Raw genomic sequence first — 14,988 nt, forward strand, 5'->3', positions numbered from 1 at the left:
ATAACGTAACGTTGCGCCTTAATTATTTTTTGTAAATGAAAACCAAACATACATTTTTATTTGTTTCAGGCGGATAACAGATAGTAAACAAAACCCCAAACGAGTCAACAAAACACAACACATTTTTAGTTATGATTTACTTAGTACAATTTAATTATTGATTTTTATTCAAAACTTTAGGTGTCAATTGTCAGGATTGATTGTTTGTTGACAAGTTAACTTTGAAAAAAATAAAGATTAAAATAATTTGCATAATATTTAATTATTACCTAATAGAAGTATTCCCAAAGAATAATCCAACATTTTTTTAAAAAAATATTTTGTGAATTTTTAAAGATAGCGTGTTTAATTTAAAACTTAAAATTTTGTTATTTTTTTCAGAAATTTTATCTGATCTTAAAAAGGCTATATTGTACTTATTATTATAATTAACTAAAACAAATAATGTTAGTCGACTGATTGTGTGTAAAGTCAACACTCTTAAGAGTCAAGGGCCAAGTTAACATTGATAGAAAAAACATGTACCTAACCTTAACATATTGACAGTTTCATCTAACCTCATACAGCTGTTTGTCATTGTTAGTTCAATAATTGTATTTAATTATAGTAACAACTAACAAACGAATAGTGAGCTAGGTATTATTTTGCTGTACCAGAATCCGAATCATTAATATTATTATTTTGCTGTACCAGAATTATAATTCTGGTATAGCAAAATAATAATATGCTTGTATAAATCACATATTAATCCACAAAAGAAAAAGCATGAATACTAATAACTTTGTTTCTGTGTTAATAATATCCCAGAAACTCCTTGATTATATTTAAACGATTGCTCTAAAGCATTAAAACTAATTATTACATTAGTTTTCAATGTCAGTAAATAAAATGTTAATAACACAAATAATAATTGATGTTTAAATTAGTTTTCTGATAGGTTTAAACCAAACCAGAGACTGTAATACTATGACCAAAGTAGAAAGCTGTCTTTTCAAATAGAATTACTTATTTCAATATTATATTAAAATATAGTCTTTGTTGTCAGTTTCCTTGTTCCACAATTTAAACAATAGGTTTTTTATTGGTTTGTTTCCAAATGCGGTCTCTGAAAAATTCAATAATCAGTGTTTTCCACCATATAATATTGTCTACTGTAATCATTTTTAATAATCATAAAGATCATTAGACCAAGGATTTGACGTTTAAAATTATAACAGATAGATAGGTAAAGGTTAATTTATGAGAACTTTATTTGTACACAACTTATCAATTAGTATTATAGGAATTGTTTTCTTTTATAACGAATACAATTTTCGAAATGATTTAAACCTAAAATATATAGAACGGCAGAAAAAATGTTTATATTAAGATAATAATTCATAATAGTAATGATAATTATAATTACACAAATTAGTGCGATAAATAAAAGTACACATTTAATCGCGAAAACGTCCAACAATACAATAAACAATATAAATAAATTCAATAGAAAACAACATTTTGGATTGTTAAGTATTATATGATACAATGTAATTTATTTTTTACACTCAATCAACTACTGTTGCATGTTGCATTTATGCTTTGACGATCATAAAATAGTAAACTTTCCGTTTGGGTAGTTAACGATTCACGCTATGGTGACGGTATTGTGTGGTGCGGATGACAGCAGTGTGTTGTCGCTATCCGCAGCGGTGATCTTTATTGTGGCTACACCGGGCTGTTCGTTGAGCAGTGAGGACGCCGCCGACAGGTTGTGCGTTAGGCTGTGGCGTCGGAGGTCGCAGTTGCGGCGGAACACTTTGCTGCATATCGGACAGTTGTAGGGTTTGATGTCGGTGTGCGTGAGCAAGTGGGTCTTCAGGTTAGATCTCTGGTTGAAGCTGCGGCTGCACACGGGGCACTTGTGCGGCGATTCCTCCAAGTGCAGGATCTTGTGGACGGCCAACGTGCGTGACTGACAGAATCCCTTGCCGCACTCTAGACACTTGAACGGCTTCTCCTTAGAATGGATGTACCTGGAGCAAAACAAAAAACATTGACCGCGATTAGAAAACAGCAAGTCTAGTGCTAAACATTAATACTATAAGTAATATCAAACGATTATCCTAAAAACCAACATTTCGTGTATTGCCGTGTTAAGAACGTTTTTTTAACACAAAACGCGCATAATGTGCTATTTACTTTTATAGTTGTATCTCGTATCAGTCAAATCTAGGACTGCAGATAATACTTTAGGTCTCTAAATGGGATTATATTATTATTATTTATAAAAATAATGAATGTTACATATGCAGTGGTTAAAGCGCGTAAAGGATGACACATTTTATCGAAATAAGGTATGCATTTTTTGTTGTCTGGTTTATACAATCAAGTGTAAGGTTTGAAGAAAAAAAACCTACCAACGTCGGGTGGTAATTAGTTTTTTCCTATAATGTACACTGCGACTGATCGGCGGTCGTATGAGTTTTTAAAGGTGGAAATAGGTGCGGTATCCGATGTATTGTGTTTGTTGTGTTAGTGTGAATTATTATTACCGGTATCTACAGACACCAAGGCAATCAAAGATCGCAATCGGAAACATATTATTTGTCTCGACTGTACATGTATACTACAGTATTGTATACCCAGCTGTATAGAATATTTTCGCAAACAATCCGTTCCTTCGTTGCCGGTGAGCGTTTCATAAAAAGCTGTTCATTTTTTTACCATACATCTCTGGTTAATTTCACAGGTTCGCGCACATTACGACAACCACTATATAAATGCACCGTGCACGCCTCCCGTTTCCTTACGACCGTTTCGATACATCCCGGACTGTTTTTTTTTTGTTATTTAAGCAATCAAACGAGTTAAACTACTTTTTATTTTACTATAATAATAATATATCCATCTAACACGTCGTATATTCATATAGTCGTTAACCAATCGCTCGGCGTGAACTTGATTGGATAAATTTCGAAAAAAAAAACAAATTCTCAGTTCGGATTAGCTAATTGTTACCGACAGGGGTAAAATTGGTTTTCGAATGACTTACAACTGGAATATTCGGAAAACCGAATAAACCATTGCGTGAATTACATTTTGGACGTTATTATTTAATAATATAATTTATATTTTAATAACCGTTTTATGGTCAATGCATGCAACGGTGATGTTAATCGTATTCTCGCCCGTTTAATTAATCTGCCCTACCGGCAAATGGGATCATTCCACCGTGCTAACGATCTCAAATTCCCGTTTCTCAACGTCCTGCCTAAGTACACGACAACTCAAAATAACGTTCAACACGCGGTACCAAGAGGCATGCAACCGGGCGATAATAATTTTTATAAATAGTTGTGTAATATCGCATTGTTGAAACTTTTTGGTTGACACTTAATGGAAAAAAAGTGAACTGAACCGGTTCTATTTTGTATAATAAACTAGTCTTGTTTGAAAAATCCCGTCGCGCGCTTCTTGTAAAACGTACTCATAATTTATTTAAAACACAACTCTGTTTCTCCAACACCTTTTCAGAAAACAATATGCACATCAATTTTTTTCCCTCGTAATGCCGCAAATCGACAAACGGTTTAACTGCCAGTCACAGCCATAAAAATTCAACTAACGACCTAGTTTTTTTTTATAGTACCTAATAATTTGTAATTGCAATTGTATGAGTTTTTTTTTAATTAGTGACGACTCTTTACAGACTTAAAAGATTCGACTGTCTCGCCGTGTACAGTATTGATTATTACCCGATTTTTGTCGTTCGGCTGTTTAAAGTTTAACGAGTGTTCGCCACGACCGAATCCACTTACAGTAATAATAATAACAGAGTATTATTGTAGTATATTATTATGTAGGATACAAAATAGTGCTACATGCAATAATCTCGAACGCAGCGTCTTTTAACGACTCTATGGACACCTACACGTCGTCGTGGTACATTACAAGAGCAATAAATATTGTGAGGTAAATGGTCGGTATAATAATAATAATAATAATAATAATAATAATAATAATAATATAATAAAACGGGCGTGCGTTAGAAATCGGTACGCGTACGGAATGTCTACACAGTACACACACCTGATTGATTTGATCCGTCGCAGGACCTAACCGGGATAATATATACAATAGGTACCTATTATGCACATAATTATAAATAATGAACAACTGACTTTATCAGAGTTTAAACCGATAACCAAATTTAATTATGATCAATAACCGTTGACACTTGGCTCTTATTTGATAAGTTATACGCAAAAATTACTTAATACGCTTCTTTACGTTGACGATACAACTCCTTACTGGATTGGGCACATTTTTATCAAAAGCATGTTGAGCTTTGCGGCGTGACTAGGTTAGGTTAGGTCAGGGAAGATTGATTTACGAATAATGTACCAAACGTTTAATTAATCTGCCTATTTAGTCGAACTATTAATTTATTGTCTTCCTATATTGACCTTAATAATTATAGTAACAACTATAATTTTTTTCTGTGTAATAATGTGTAAAATACACTTTTTAATTTATGTTTAGTGTGCGTGTATATGGACTAGATTGTACTCCCCCGTTTAAAAAGCTTATTTTGACTAACCGTGAATTTTGAACGAACCAGGCAGTCTCGGAGATAATTAATTATAATAATTCAAAGATAACTTTAAACAGTATATACTAATACGACCGCCGACCCACATTTGGCCTTTTAATTTTGGATTCCGTAATCAAATTTGAATCGATTTATGTCGGTTTAAACTATGACAATTTGCCGGTAATACCGCGTGCACACTATACTGCCATTGTGTGCACCTGACCGTTTTTAATGCTCTCTCCGTTACTTTTAGAATATACATTATATAAATAACTTAGCTATTAAAAAGGCCGGGTGCGATGGTGGCATAACAATAATATCAAAAAACCCTCCTCTTCTATTATGGAGCGCATACGCGTGATTGACCTTTTTCCATTCCCACGAAGACCTAATGTAATAAATGGATGGATTACAAATAACAAAACTATATTAGGATTGTAATAATATTTTTTTTAAAAAAAGTTAAGGAATATCGAATAACAGTTGCCGGGTTGTCAAAACAGTGGTCGATTCCACCGCGTAGGACTTGCACGCCGTACACTACGGTCTCTATTGAAAGGTCGATTAAATGAAATTATTATAGATATTAGGTATGTCCTATGCTAGACGTGTAACGTGTTCTATGCCGAGTCCGTATTACATTCAATAGATAAATCGGCCGGGGTGTTTTTAATGGAGTTTTTTTTCTATATATATTGCGCGTACTCGTGGCAGACTTCCAAATGCAGTTTTAGCAATGAAAGAAGTAAAAAAAAAATATATATATATTAACACTCGCACACGATTATAATACACACACACACACTCGGTATGTATTTATATTTTCTTTCCTTTCCGGCGCATATAAAATCTGAGTGTTCACGGAGATCGTAAACACGACTGACAAGCCGGTTTGATGACCACCACTGACTGGCGTTTGCCGAGTAAATCCTTTACAGACACAGACAATATCCTCTAGCAGTAGGTATTATAATATACTTAACCGAGTACCGACGGGGACACGTCAACCCGAACGGTATCTTCCGCCGACGTATTTTTATCGTCGGAATAATTTTACAATAATAATAATAATTTTGTTGTTATTATAGCGCGAATACGATACGTTTACATTTTGATCATTTTTTATTATCGGGTACTAAATATTTTTATACATTTTTTTTTTTTTGCGTTTGTTAAAGGTTATTATAATACACGTTTTATTGCGCCGTCGTTTCGTTCGCTTAAGTGAAAAAAAAAAAAAGTAGTAATAATAATAATAATATAATATTGTTACTATTGTCTATAATAAAAACGTAAACTTAACGACGCGACGCACCGACTTGCGGGAAAGATGCGACGGCATAGGTCATCGCTGAACTATATTATATTAATATTCTATTTAATATAGTTACCTATATAGGTATACCTATAATTTAGTAAGTTAGTTAGTTGTCAGTTCAGGTTCAGCCCATGCCATAACTAGAAAATGTAAATCGTTTTTTTAACGTAAATGCCATTTGCATAAATAATTCAACAGTTTCGTTCTGCCACGGGAAATAAGTAAATAACAACAACAATAATTTGAGTTGTAAAAGTTGTTCGTTATTGTAACAACAAATTCGCAATGCTTGTGCTAATAAATATTCAATAGACAATATCACATTAATATAATATTAAAGATTACCACCAATAAGACTGCGCTATACGGTTTAAAATTAAATGAGATCTATCTTAACACATTGATGTTAGGCGGTCGTTTCGGGTTCCGTTTGTGGTGCATTCGTATGTCTTTAAACTTATACAAAATTAAAATAAATAGCTCTCAATTGCAACCGATTCGTGTTGACTGACATATTTATATTGTGTACTTGGTTTAGGTGAACAATAATAAAATATATATTCCATATAGTCCGTTTACGACTTGAGAGATGAAACAAATAAAAACGCAATAACAATCATGTATGGCGCAATAATAATCGACATCTTCGCCGTTTGCCACGCGACGGTTTAAGTCCTTTAGTACTTTTCTGTTTTCATGATACTTTATAGTCTGTCTGTATTACTCTGTCTTCTTACATACACATTCATGTCTCCATTAAATTCTTCCCATGTTTATCTACCTATACGTTCTTCTTGTCTTTCTTTACTACTATATTTACTTTTTTAAATCATTATAGCCATCACCCACTTAATGGGTCGATCGGATTTAAGGTTGTTGAGGCCCCAGGACTTAACAATAATAATAATTGAATTTTGTTATGATTTTTATCAGACTTTTGAAATGCCACTTGATATTGACTTTAATTGAACGGGCATGTAAATTGTAGTATTACTGTGAAAACAAAAAAATCCGGCCTTGCTTGCACACACTAACGGCGATGTTGTTACGATTGGTTTTCACTAGCGGCGGATATGCTAAATTTTTGTTACCAACGAAATATATAAAAAAGGACCGAAGCTATTTATAAGTGAGACCGAATAATGGAAGGCTTTGCTCTTTGATACAATATACCGTACACAAAATGTATTCCTTTTTATTAATTTTATCATGCACATTTTTTAAAATTTTAGATTTGGTTGTACCTTTGAAAATGTATTTGATTATTAAATCAATATAAAGTGTAAACTTTTATTTATAAAAAATAAACATACATTTTTATGAACAATATTACGTAAAAATATAATAATTCTTAAATTACTGTACCTTTTTGTTATTTTTAGTTTCTTTTTATCTTTATATTTTTATGACTCGGGGGGGGGGGAATTGTAAAAGTTATCATTTATTCGTGGGTATTACCAGGTTTCGGACACTGATAAAAATTAACACGGGGGAGATAAGGTTCTTATCATTCTTGTATAGAGGGGGGGGGGAGCAGAGCACCAGTTTTTTATACCATGTCGCCTAGTGAAATTCTCTTTCAACATGCACTGACACTAAATGGCACCTTTGTGTCACACAGCACTCGGCCCCAGGTATTTCGTTACCAGCCCAAGGGACCTTACAAAAAGATGAGCGGAATGGTTTACAAAATGTACGTACCATAGTTGTTCCTAGCTATAATATATCGTACTACGATCAAAATAATATCCAGAGGGTAGTCACGCCTACTACCCCCTTTCTTATAAAATACGTCTTCTGGCAAAACCTATTTAAAGCCCTTTACTTGTCGCGGATATTGGGGTGGTTTTAAAGGGAATGCTAGCAACTTTAGCACACGTCCTCTAGACCGTATGGATCTCATTTTTATAAATTCTACACTTCTATACTATTCTATAAATTCTCTACTTCTAACATTTTTCATTTGTCCATTCTCTTGCATAGTTCCGTGATACTAATTAATAGTAAAATTGTTTAACTTTGATTTCTCTTCAAACCCTCTCTCCATCGTTATAGTTTAACAGATATTTGTCCCATATTTATGATGACATGACATTTTTTCCCAGTTTTTTTTTTGTCGACAAACTCATAATCGTAACATAATATTGTCGAACGTGACCGGTAAATTATTGGGGAGAAGTATAAATGTGTACACATGTAAAGCGATTAAAGCGCATCCATAATATCGCGCAAACGATCAACGTGTAAGCCAAAACTCCCAAGTGTCGTGGAGAATCACAGTAAAAGATAAGAGTAACCCGATACGTAGATACACGTTTATACCTCATGTAGGTACCGGGTCGTCGTCGTGTGTGTCGTTTTTTGTGTATATACTTAGGCGCTCACACAAATTCAAACCACTTTAGTGTACCCCGGTAATTTATGATTGTGTACAATAGACATTACAGTATACAACCCGAAGATGACCACCGCCGAGACCGAACTCATAACACACTTCGGTGTATTACCGGTCGTTGTTCTTGTCCCTGTGTACTGTAACAACGATGGTACCTAATAATGTTGATAATTACCCAAATAATTACATTGCGAAACGATACTATGTATAAATCAAAAATATAGTACAATTTAAAGCGATCATATGTTTTCTGAATACAAATCCAATTATTTGATATTCCTTATCTCAAAAAACCTAGCCGTTTCTTGCCAGCTTGAACGATAGACGAAACTCTTTTTACCGAGTTATATACATTGTCAGTGTTTTTTAAATATCAATCATCAATATAATCATCAATCGCAAAGCTACTATAAAGCTACATTATTATAATTTAACTAGGATGTTTAAGTTTTGGTTGTTTATAAATAATATATTTTAACATCACTGTCGAGCAACGATGACAGGTATAGATGATAATTGCTATACCACACTGTGCGTTAGCTAACATCACTAAATTATAGGTGTATTTAACTAGTAGTAAGTATTTTGTTTGTTATCATTATCATTTATCATCAACACCCCTAATGCTACGTGAGCATAACATCCAAGCCATTAGGCCAGCAAAGTATTTTAATGTTATAATATAACTATATTATTACAAATATATTATGCTTAAGAAATATTTTACAGTAAGAACTACTAATATTACCTGTGGTCTCTGAGGTGGTCCTGGCGCCTGAAAGCTTTTTTGCATATATCACACGAGTACGGTCTCTCGTCCGTATGGGTGCGTTCGTGTATCAACAGGTTGTACGATTTGGTAAAATGTCGGTTGCAGAAACGGCAGATGAACTGTTTCTTCGGCCGTGACGTTGGGTGTCCGTTTTCCGGCGACACCAGCTGGACGGCCGGTTCGTCGACGGGTTCGTCGTCGGCCGTCGCCAGGGACGCCACGGCAGCGGAGGAAGTGACGCTTTTCAGCGACGCGGACAGCCTGTTCGCTCGGGGCGACAGGCCGGACAACTCTTTGGCGAACGCCGGCAGACGGCCACATTTAACGTCCGCCGGGTCTTCGTCGACGTCTTCGATTTCGTCCACGTAGTCTTCGTCGTCGTCCACCTCCTGAACGACCACTACGCCGGCATCCTCCGCGTTCCGATCGTCCACCGACGGATGACGGGGTACGGCCGTCAGTCGTTGGAGGGTGATGTAGGACTCGAGGGCTTGCAGGTTGAGCGCGGCGGCCACCGGCGAGTCGGGCGGCAAAAGCGCGGCCTGCTGCAGGGACGATACGAAAGTGGTCTGCAGTGACAGGGCGACGTTTTGCAGGGATCTCTGCAACAGCTGTCCCACGGTGTCGTCTTTGGGGTGGTCATTGTGCTGTTGTTGTTGCTGCTGTTGCTGCTGGAGGTTGCGGTGATGCGCGACCGGCGAGTTCATGGTCGAGGGCGGCTATGCGATAGCGCCGCACCAAGGTAGGGATGGTGGGAGGGGGTTGAATGCTCGACGGGGTGGGGTGGTGGGGGAGGCCCCGATTACACAGGAGGGGGGGGGTGCAGCCGGTTATAGGCGAAAACCGATTTTCCGGGACGCGCGCGTCAGCGACGAAAAGAACTGATGAAAATGTCTCTTACCTCGGCGACGTCCCTGTTTTTCGGCGGGAAGCGGTGTGTTTTCCGGGCTATGCGTGCGCTGGTGGCGACTAGCTGCCGGGCGGACCGATACTGTCTTCTCCTTTGGTTTCGAAAACCGTCTACGGCCGTCGTGTTACAGCCGGCCGTGGTCGTCGGTGACTGCGGACGACTACTACTACTACTACTATACTCCTTTCCCCACTATAACGTTTGGCGCACCTCGGTTTCTTGTTGTGTGTATTTTTCGTTTTTTTGTACTCCTCTCCTCGCCGTCCACTACCTGGCCTGCCCGAACACGACCGCCTACTACCGCACGCGTGGTGGTATATTCAGGTACAACCGGCAATACGCGCTCAGAGAAAGAGACAGATAGCTGATGCATAAGAAAAAACGGACATCGTCGTGTGTCGGTGCCGAGCGGCCGCCGCCAGTGCGCTCCAGCACATATTAAATTACCGTTCTGGCGATATTATAGCGCACGTTGCTGGTATATGTGTATATGGATAAAGCGGTGGACGCTCATAAAATCGGCGCACGATCCGAGACGGAGTCAGAGGCACGGGCCCCGGATGGACATAAATCCAATTGTCGGCGATATCATTTTTTCTTTTTCTTCTTCGCCCATTCCACTCCCGTGAGAGAGACTCGTACCTATTCAGCGTCACTCAGGCCGGCGACTTCATCGGCCGAGGTGACCCATAAAACCGTGCGAACGATCCCGTACTTAACTATATACGATCTCTCTTCGGCAGAAGCACCTCGGGGTGATGGTTCGGCAGAGAAGTTTTCTCACGACTAACCAATACACACCTCGACCGTGGTAGGTACGGTACGATGCGGTGCTGTCGATTTTATCGCGAATAATTATAACCATATTATGCGAACGTTGAAGCAACGGGTTTACACCGCGCGAAAAAACCTTCAACGCCACGAAAAAATATTTAAAATTGTTCTTAACGAAATTCCACACCAAAAGAATTACCAAGTACCTACCGCATTACCGTCTGGCGTCGTATTTCATTTATTGTTTATTCTGAGAACTAGTATTTATTTATAAAAACTTAAATTGCAACATCAATATTGAATTCTTCCTCCAATCTTTGCAAGCGGTTATAACTAGACTCATAATAAATTTACATACACAATAATTAGTATTGACTACTTTAAATTACTCGTGATTATAGTTAGAATAATAAGACATTTTATTAGTCGCTTTAACAGGCTTTAAATTAAATTGTATTTTTCTATTGTTCTGACATCCTATTTCAAATCTTGCAAAAAAATGTATTTACTTAAAATTTTTCCTACTCAAATTTAGGGGCTTATACCTCGTTACTTTGAGTAATTCAAATTTACATACTATGTATATTAAGGAATGATGATAATAATTAATCTTACAGATAATTTTACAACTTCTACTTATTGTAATTCTGAAATGGAGGAAGGGGTTGATTTATCTGCTTTGCCTAGGTTAATACTTTTTTAATTAAGATTTGCCGAAATCATATTTCACTCTCCGGACATAATACTTATTTAGTTATTTAAAACAGGTGTAACTAAAAAGTGCCCTAAGATTACCCTGCCCACTTCACCATTAAGAATATCTTTTTCTTAATAATAAAACTCAGATAGACATATAACATTTTTCACTTTGCAAATACGCGTTATATCAAATTAAACTTATTCAATTGATCTATATTTATGATTAACAACGTTTGTATTTATATTTTATATATTTTTTTTACTAGACAGGGGCTATGCGCAGAAACTAAAACGCGTTATATCTATTTAGTTTTGTCTGCGCAGACGCATACCTGAATTATGCATTATGGTTTCTGCCCAAGCCTGTTCTCTCGTGGGACAGAGTATATAATATTTGGTTTCAGACCCATAACCACGATTTCGTTTTATTGATATTTACTACGTGGATGATATATTGAAATATTTGTATAAAATATATATGTGTATTTTTACTATTATCTGTTAATATCAGTTATTATCAGTTAATACAGTTAAATATTTTTTTTGTTTCTACTGAAAAACGATTTAAAATTAATATAAAATTATTAAAAAACACAGAACACTTAACCAAGAATTTGTATTCCTTGCAAACGAAAAATAATAAAACCACAATTGTTTTTGTAGCACAGTCTTCCCATAAACATCTTTTTGGGTCTTGTGGTAATTGCCGGTTATAGAAATCCAATGCCAGTTCCCATAACGTATACCCAGGGATCAACACGGATAATACCGTCAGTTATTATAATGCCACCACTATTCGTTAAACGCACATAAGCGAGAAGCTGCTATTGACAGATGTATTCTTTTTATCCTATAAAAACCCTCCAGGGTATCAAAGATATTGTGTTCGATTAATTTTGGCATATCACGCTATGTGTGTTCCAGAGATAATAAATCCATAGTAAAATCTCAAATAAACATTTACCAATATATATATATATATATGTATAGGGTTAAACAATCGGGTTAAAAATAATTATTTATTAAAAAAAAAAAAAAGAAGATAATTATTACGTACTGTGTAGTTGGATATACTAAATGTTTGGATTAAAAACGTCATACGTGTAAAATATTGACAGGATAATACCAGGGTAATGGGTATACATTTATTTTAGTTAGTCGTGACTAGGTACCACCATACCAATAAGTCAGGCTAAACATTTATGTGGTTTTCAGAAATTGAGAACAGCTGAAATTATATAATTCGATTTGATGTGTATTTTATGAGGTAATATTCTATTTAAATATGTATGTAAAAATAAAAATAATAAATTTCGCATAATTTAAAAACCACACAAAATATATTATACAATTAGACAGAAAAGAAGATTCTCAAATTTTTAGTGAAAAAGGTATAAATCATTATTTCCTATGTTGATCAAATGCGAAAAAAATGATCATTATCGACGAAGTACTTAAGAGTTTAACTAGGGTTCTGGAATTTTAGGGATTTCTTATTTGAATAGGGATATAGGTATATTGTATACTTTATATAATCAAGTATTAATCTTAAGTTCTTGTCAAATGAGCCATCATTCATTACATTATTTTGAGTAATTGTAGGAATGAATTTTGAAAAATTATACGTAACAAGAAAGGGATTATGTTATCATGTATAAGTTAGGGAAATGGCAATATAAGTACATAGAGAAGTTTGCGAAAATACAGAATATTGTTACCTACATATTATATATTTTCTTGTTTAAACGTTTAATAACTTATAACTATAGCTTGAGAAATTACTAAACAAAATATGTGTTAAATTATGATAAAGATTTGAATCAAGTTATCCACATTACTTATTAGTTATGTATTAAATTTGAAAATACATACAGTTATAATTTCTATTAAACACTTTTGTGGATAATATTTTATGGTTAGGACCAACCCTGATGTGTTATATGTTTATAATATTATACACGTAGATCAAGTAAGACGAACAAATTGATTTACTTCCAGAATGGCCATCGCTAAATAATCACATCAAATATTCGGATAGCTTAAAAAGACGCCGAGACAATAATTACTGCAGCGGATTCGCTTTCACTATATTATTATAGTTTTATCGATTCCGAATCGTTGGCGTACCTATGTCAATTATTTTCAAACGGACGGCATACGGTTCATATAATATATTACACGCCTTCCAGAATCGTGTAATTCAAAATGACTCGACTACACAGCTATTTTCTGCGCACCGTCGGCACGCTGCACACAAAAGCGACCGCCGTCGAATTGAGTAGATATCATATGCGATCGATGCTGTACATGTTTAAGTGCGTACATACGGCAAAACACGGTTTATTCTCTTTCGAATTACCTACATATGTGTGTACCAATATATTTATACACACACACACAAACGATTTATTAGCGAAACGTCCATGCGGCGCCTTACACCACCCCTTCCTTGCCGTGTTATTCGTGTGGTTCTCCTTAACGTCTTTATACTTCTTTGCGACGTCTCACTCGGTGCGTGGTTAAGGAGAGCTTTAAGATATATATATATATATATATATATATAATTATTTACGGAACGGCCGACGTGACTGTATTGGTATATTGATGGCCGCATGCGCCTAAGACAAAAGCGGTGGTGGTTGCGCAGCTCTCGGGATCCGAGAACAGTGGGCAGGGCAACGAATAGATAGATATATATTGGCGAACGTCTTGTACCAGGCAAGCAGAGAGTCAGGTATTTTAGGTGGTGCTTAGCAGAGGACACGCTTTGGCGAACTTCCTCCACCCCCTCACATACTCGTCTTAATCGCCTTCGCTTCGGCCGCTATACGAGTATACTTATGTACATGACTACCGACTACGCTTTGACAACAAGCGCGTTACAATTACATCACCTAACCTCACATACAACCTAACGCTCGTACCTTTGTCAAAGTAAAAATTGACGGTCTAAGTATCATCAATTCGAGGCGGTTTGTTTCAAGAGTGCGGGTAAAGGTATAAGTTTATAAAATTGTGTATATTATAATATTTGTATTACGCTCTCGTGGAACGGAATTACTAGATTGTTTCTTTTAAAAATACAACGTATAAGCTTAAACGCAACAGTCAACCATGGTATAGTTACATTTTTATCGTTAAGAACTTTTTTTGGACCTGTGAAAGAGATAAGCGGTGAGTGGAGATAAGGAGAAATAACGAGATAGAGACACTCTTCCGGAAACCAAAATATATACTGCCTACAATTAGAAGTAAAAGTGGGCTGGAGAAATTTGGAGTAGTCAAAAATTAATCATATGCACCGTGTTAGTATAGCCCGTATTAGTAAAAAGATAGCTTGGAAAACGGATGAAGGTATATAATAGGAAGATGTGGTAACAACAATTTTGTTTTTTCATTACCAATAAGGAGATACGTGTGACGTGTGTGATATTCACTCCCGCGAAGTCCACGTCAACGGGTTTTTATTGGCTTCAAATTCAGTTGATAGTAAAACCGGTTTGTATTGATACCTAGTATTTAATAATAAATCTGTTGGATATTG

The 14,988-nt window shown here is 35.8% G+C and overlaps 1 protein-coding gene across 1 annotated transcript; it reads right to left on the reverse strand.

The window, feature by feature from the left end:
* Window positions 1-1,314: 1,314 nt before the first annotated feature.
* Window positions 1,315-10,288, reverse strand: LOC126835891 (protein sister of odd and bowel-like). Its single transcript, XM_050568753.1, has 2 exons — window positions 9,038-10,288; window positions 1,315-2,015 (listed from the first exon to the last, which is right to left on the reverse strand). The coding sequence occupies exons 1-2, from the start codon at window positions 9,766-9,768 to the stop codon at window positions 1,628-1,630; spliced, it is 1,119 nt and encodes a 372-aa protein (XP_050424710.1). The 5' UTR covers window positions 9,769-10,288; the 3' UTR covers window positions 1,315-1,627.
* Between the last annotated feature and the right edge of the window lie 4,700 nt (window positions 10,289-14,988).

This window comes from Adelges cooleyi, unplaced genomic scaffold (genome assembly GCF_023614345.1).
Source record: "Adelges cooleyi isolate 19-005CV unplaced genomic scaffold, UGA_ACOO_1.1 ACOO_flye_CR_arks_rails_tigmint_CR_PRNA_23, whole genome shotgun sequence".
Lineage (NCBI taxonomy): Eukaryota > Metazoa > Arthropoda > Insecta > Hemiptera > Adelgidae > Adelges > Adelges cooleyi.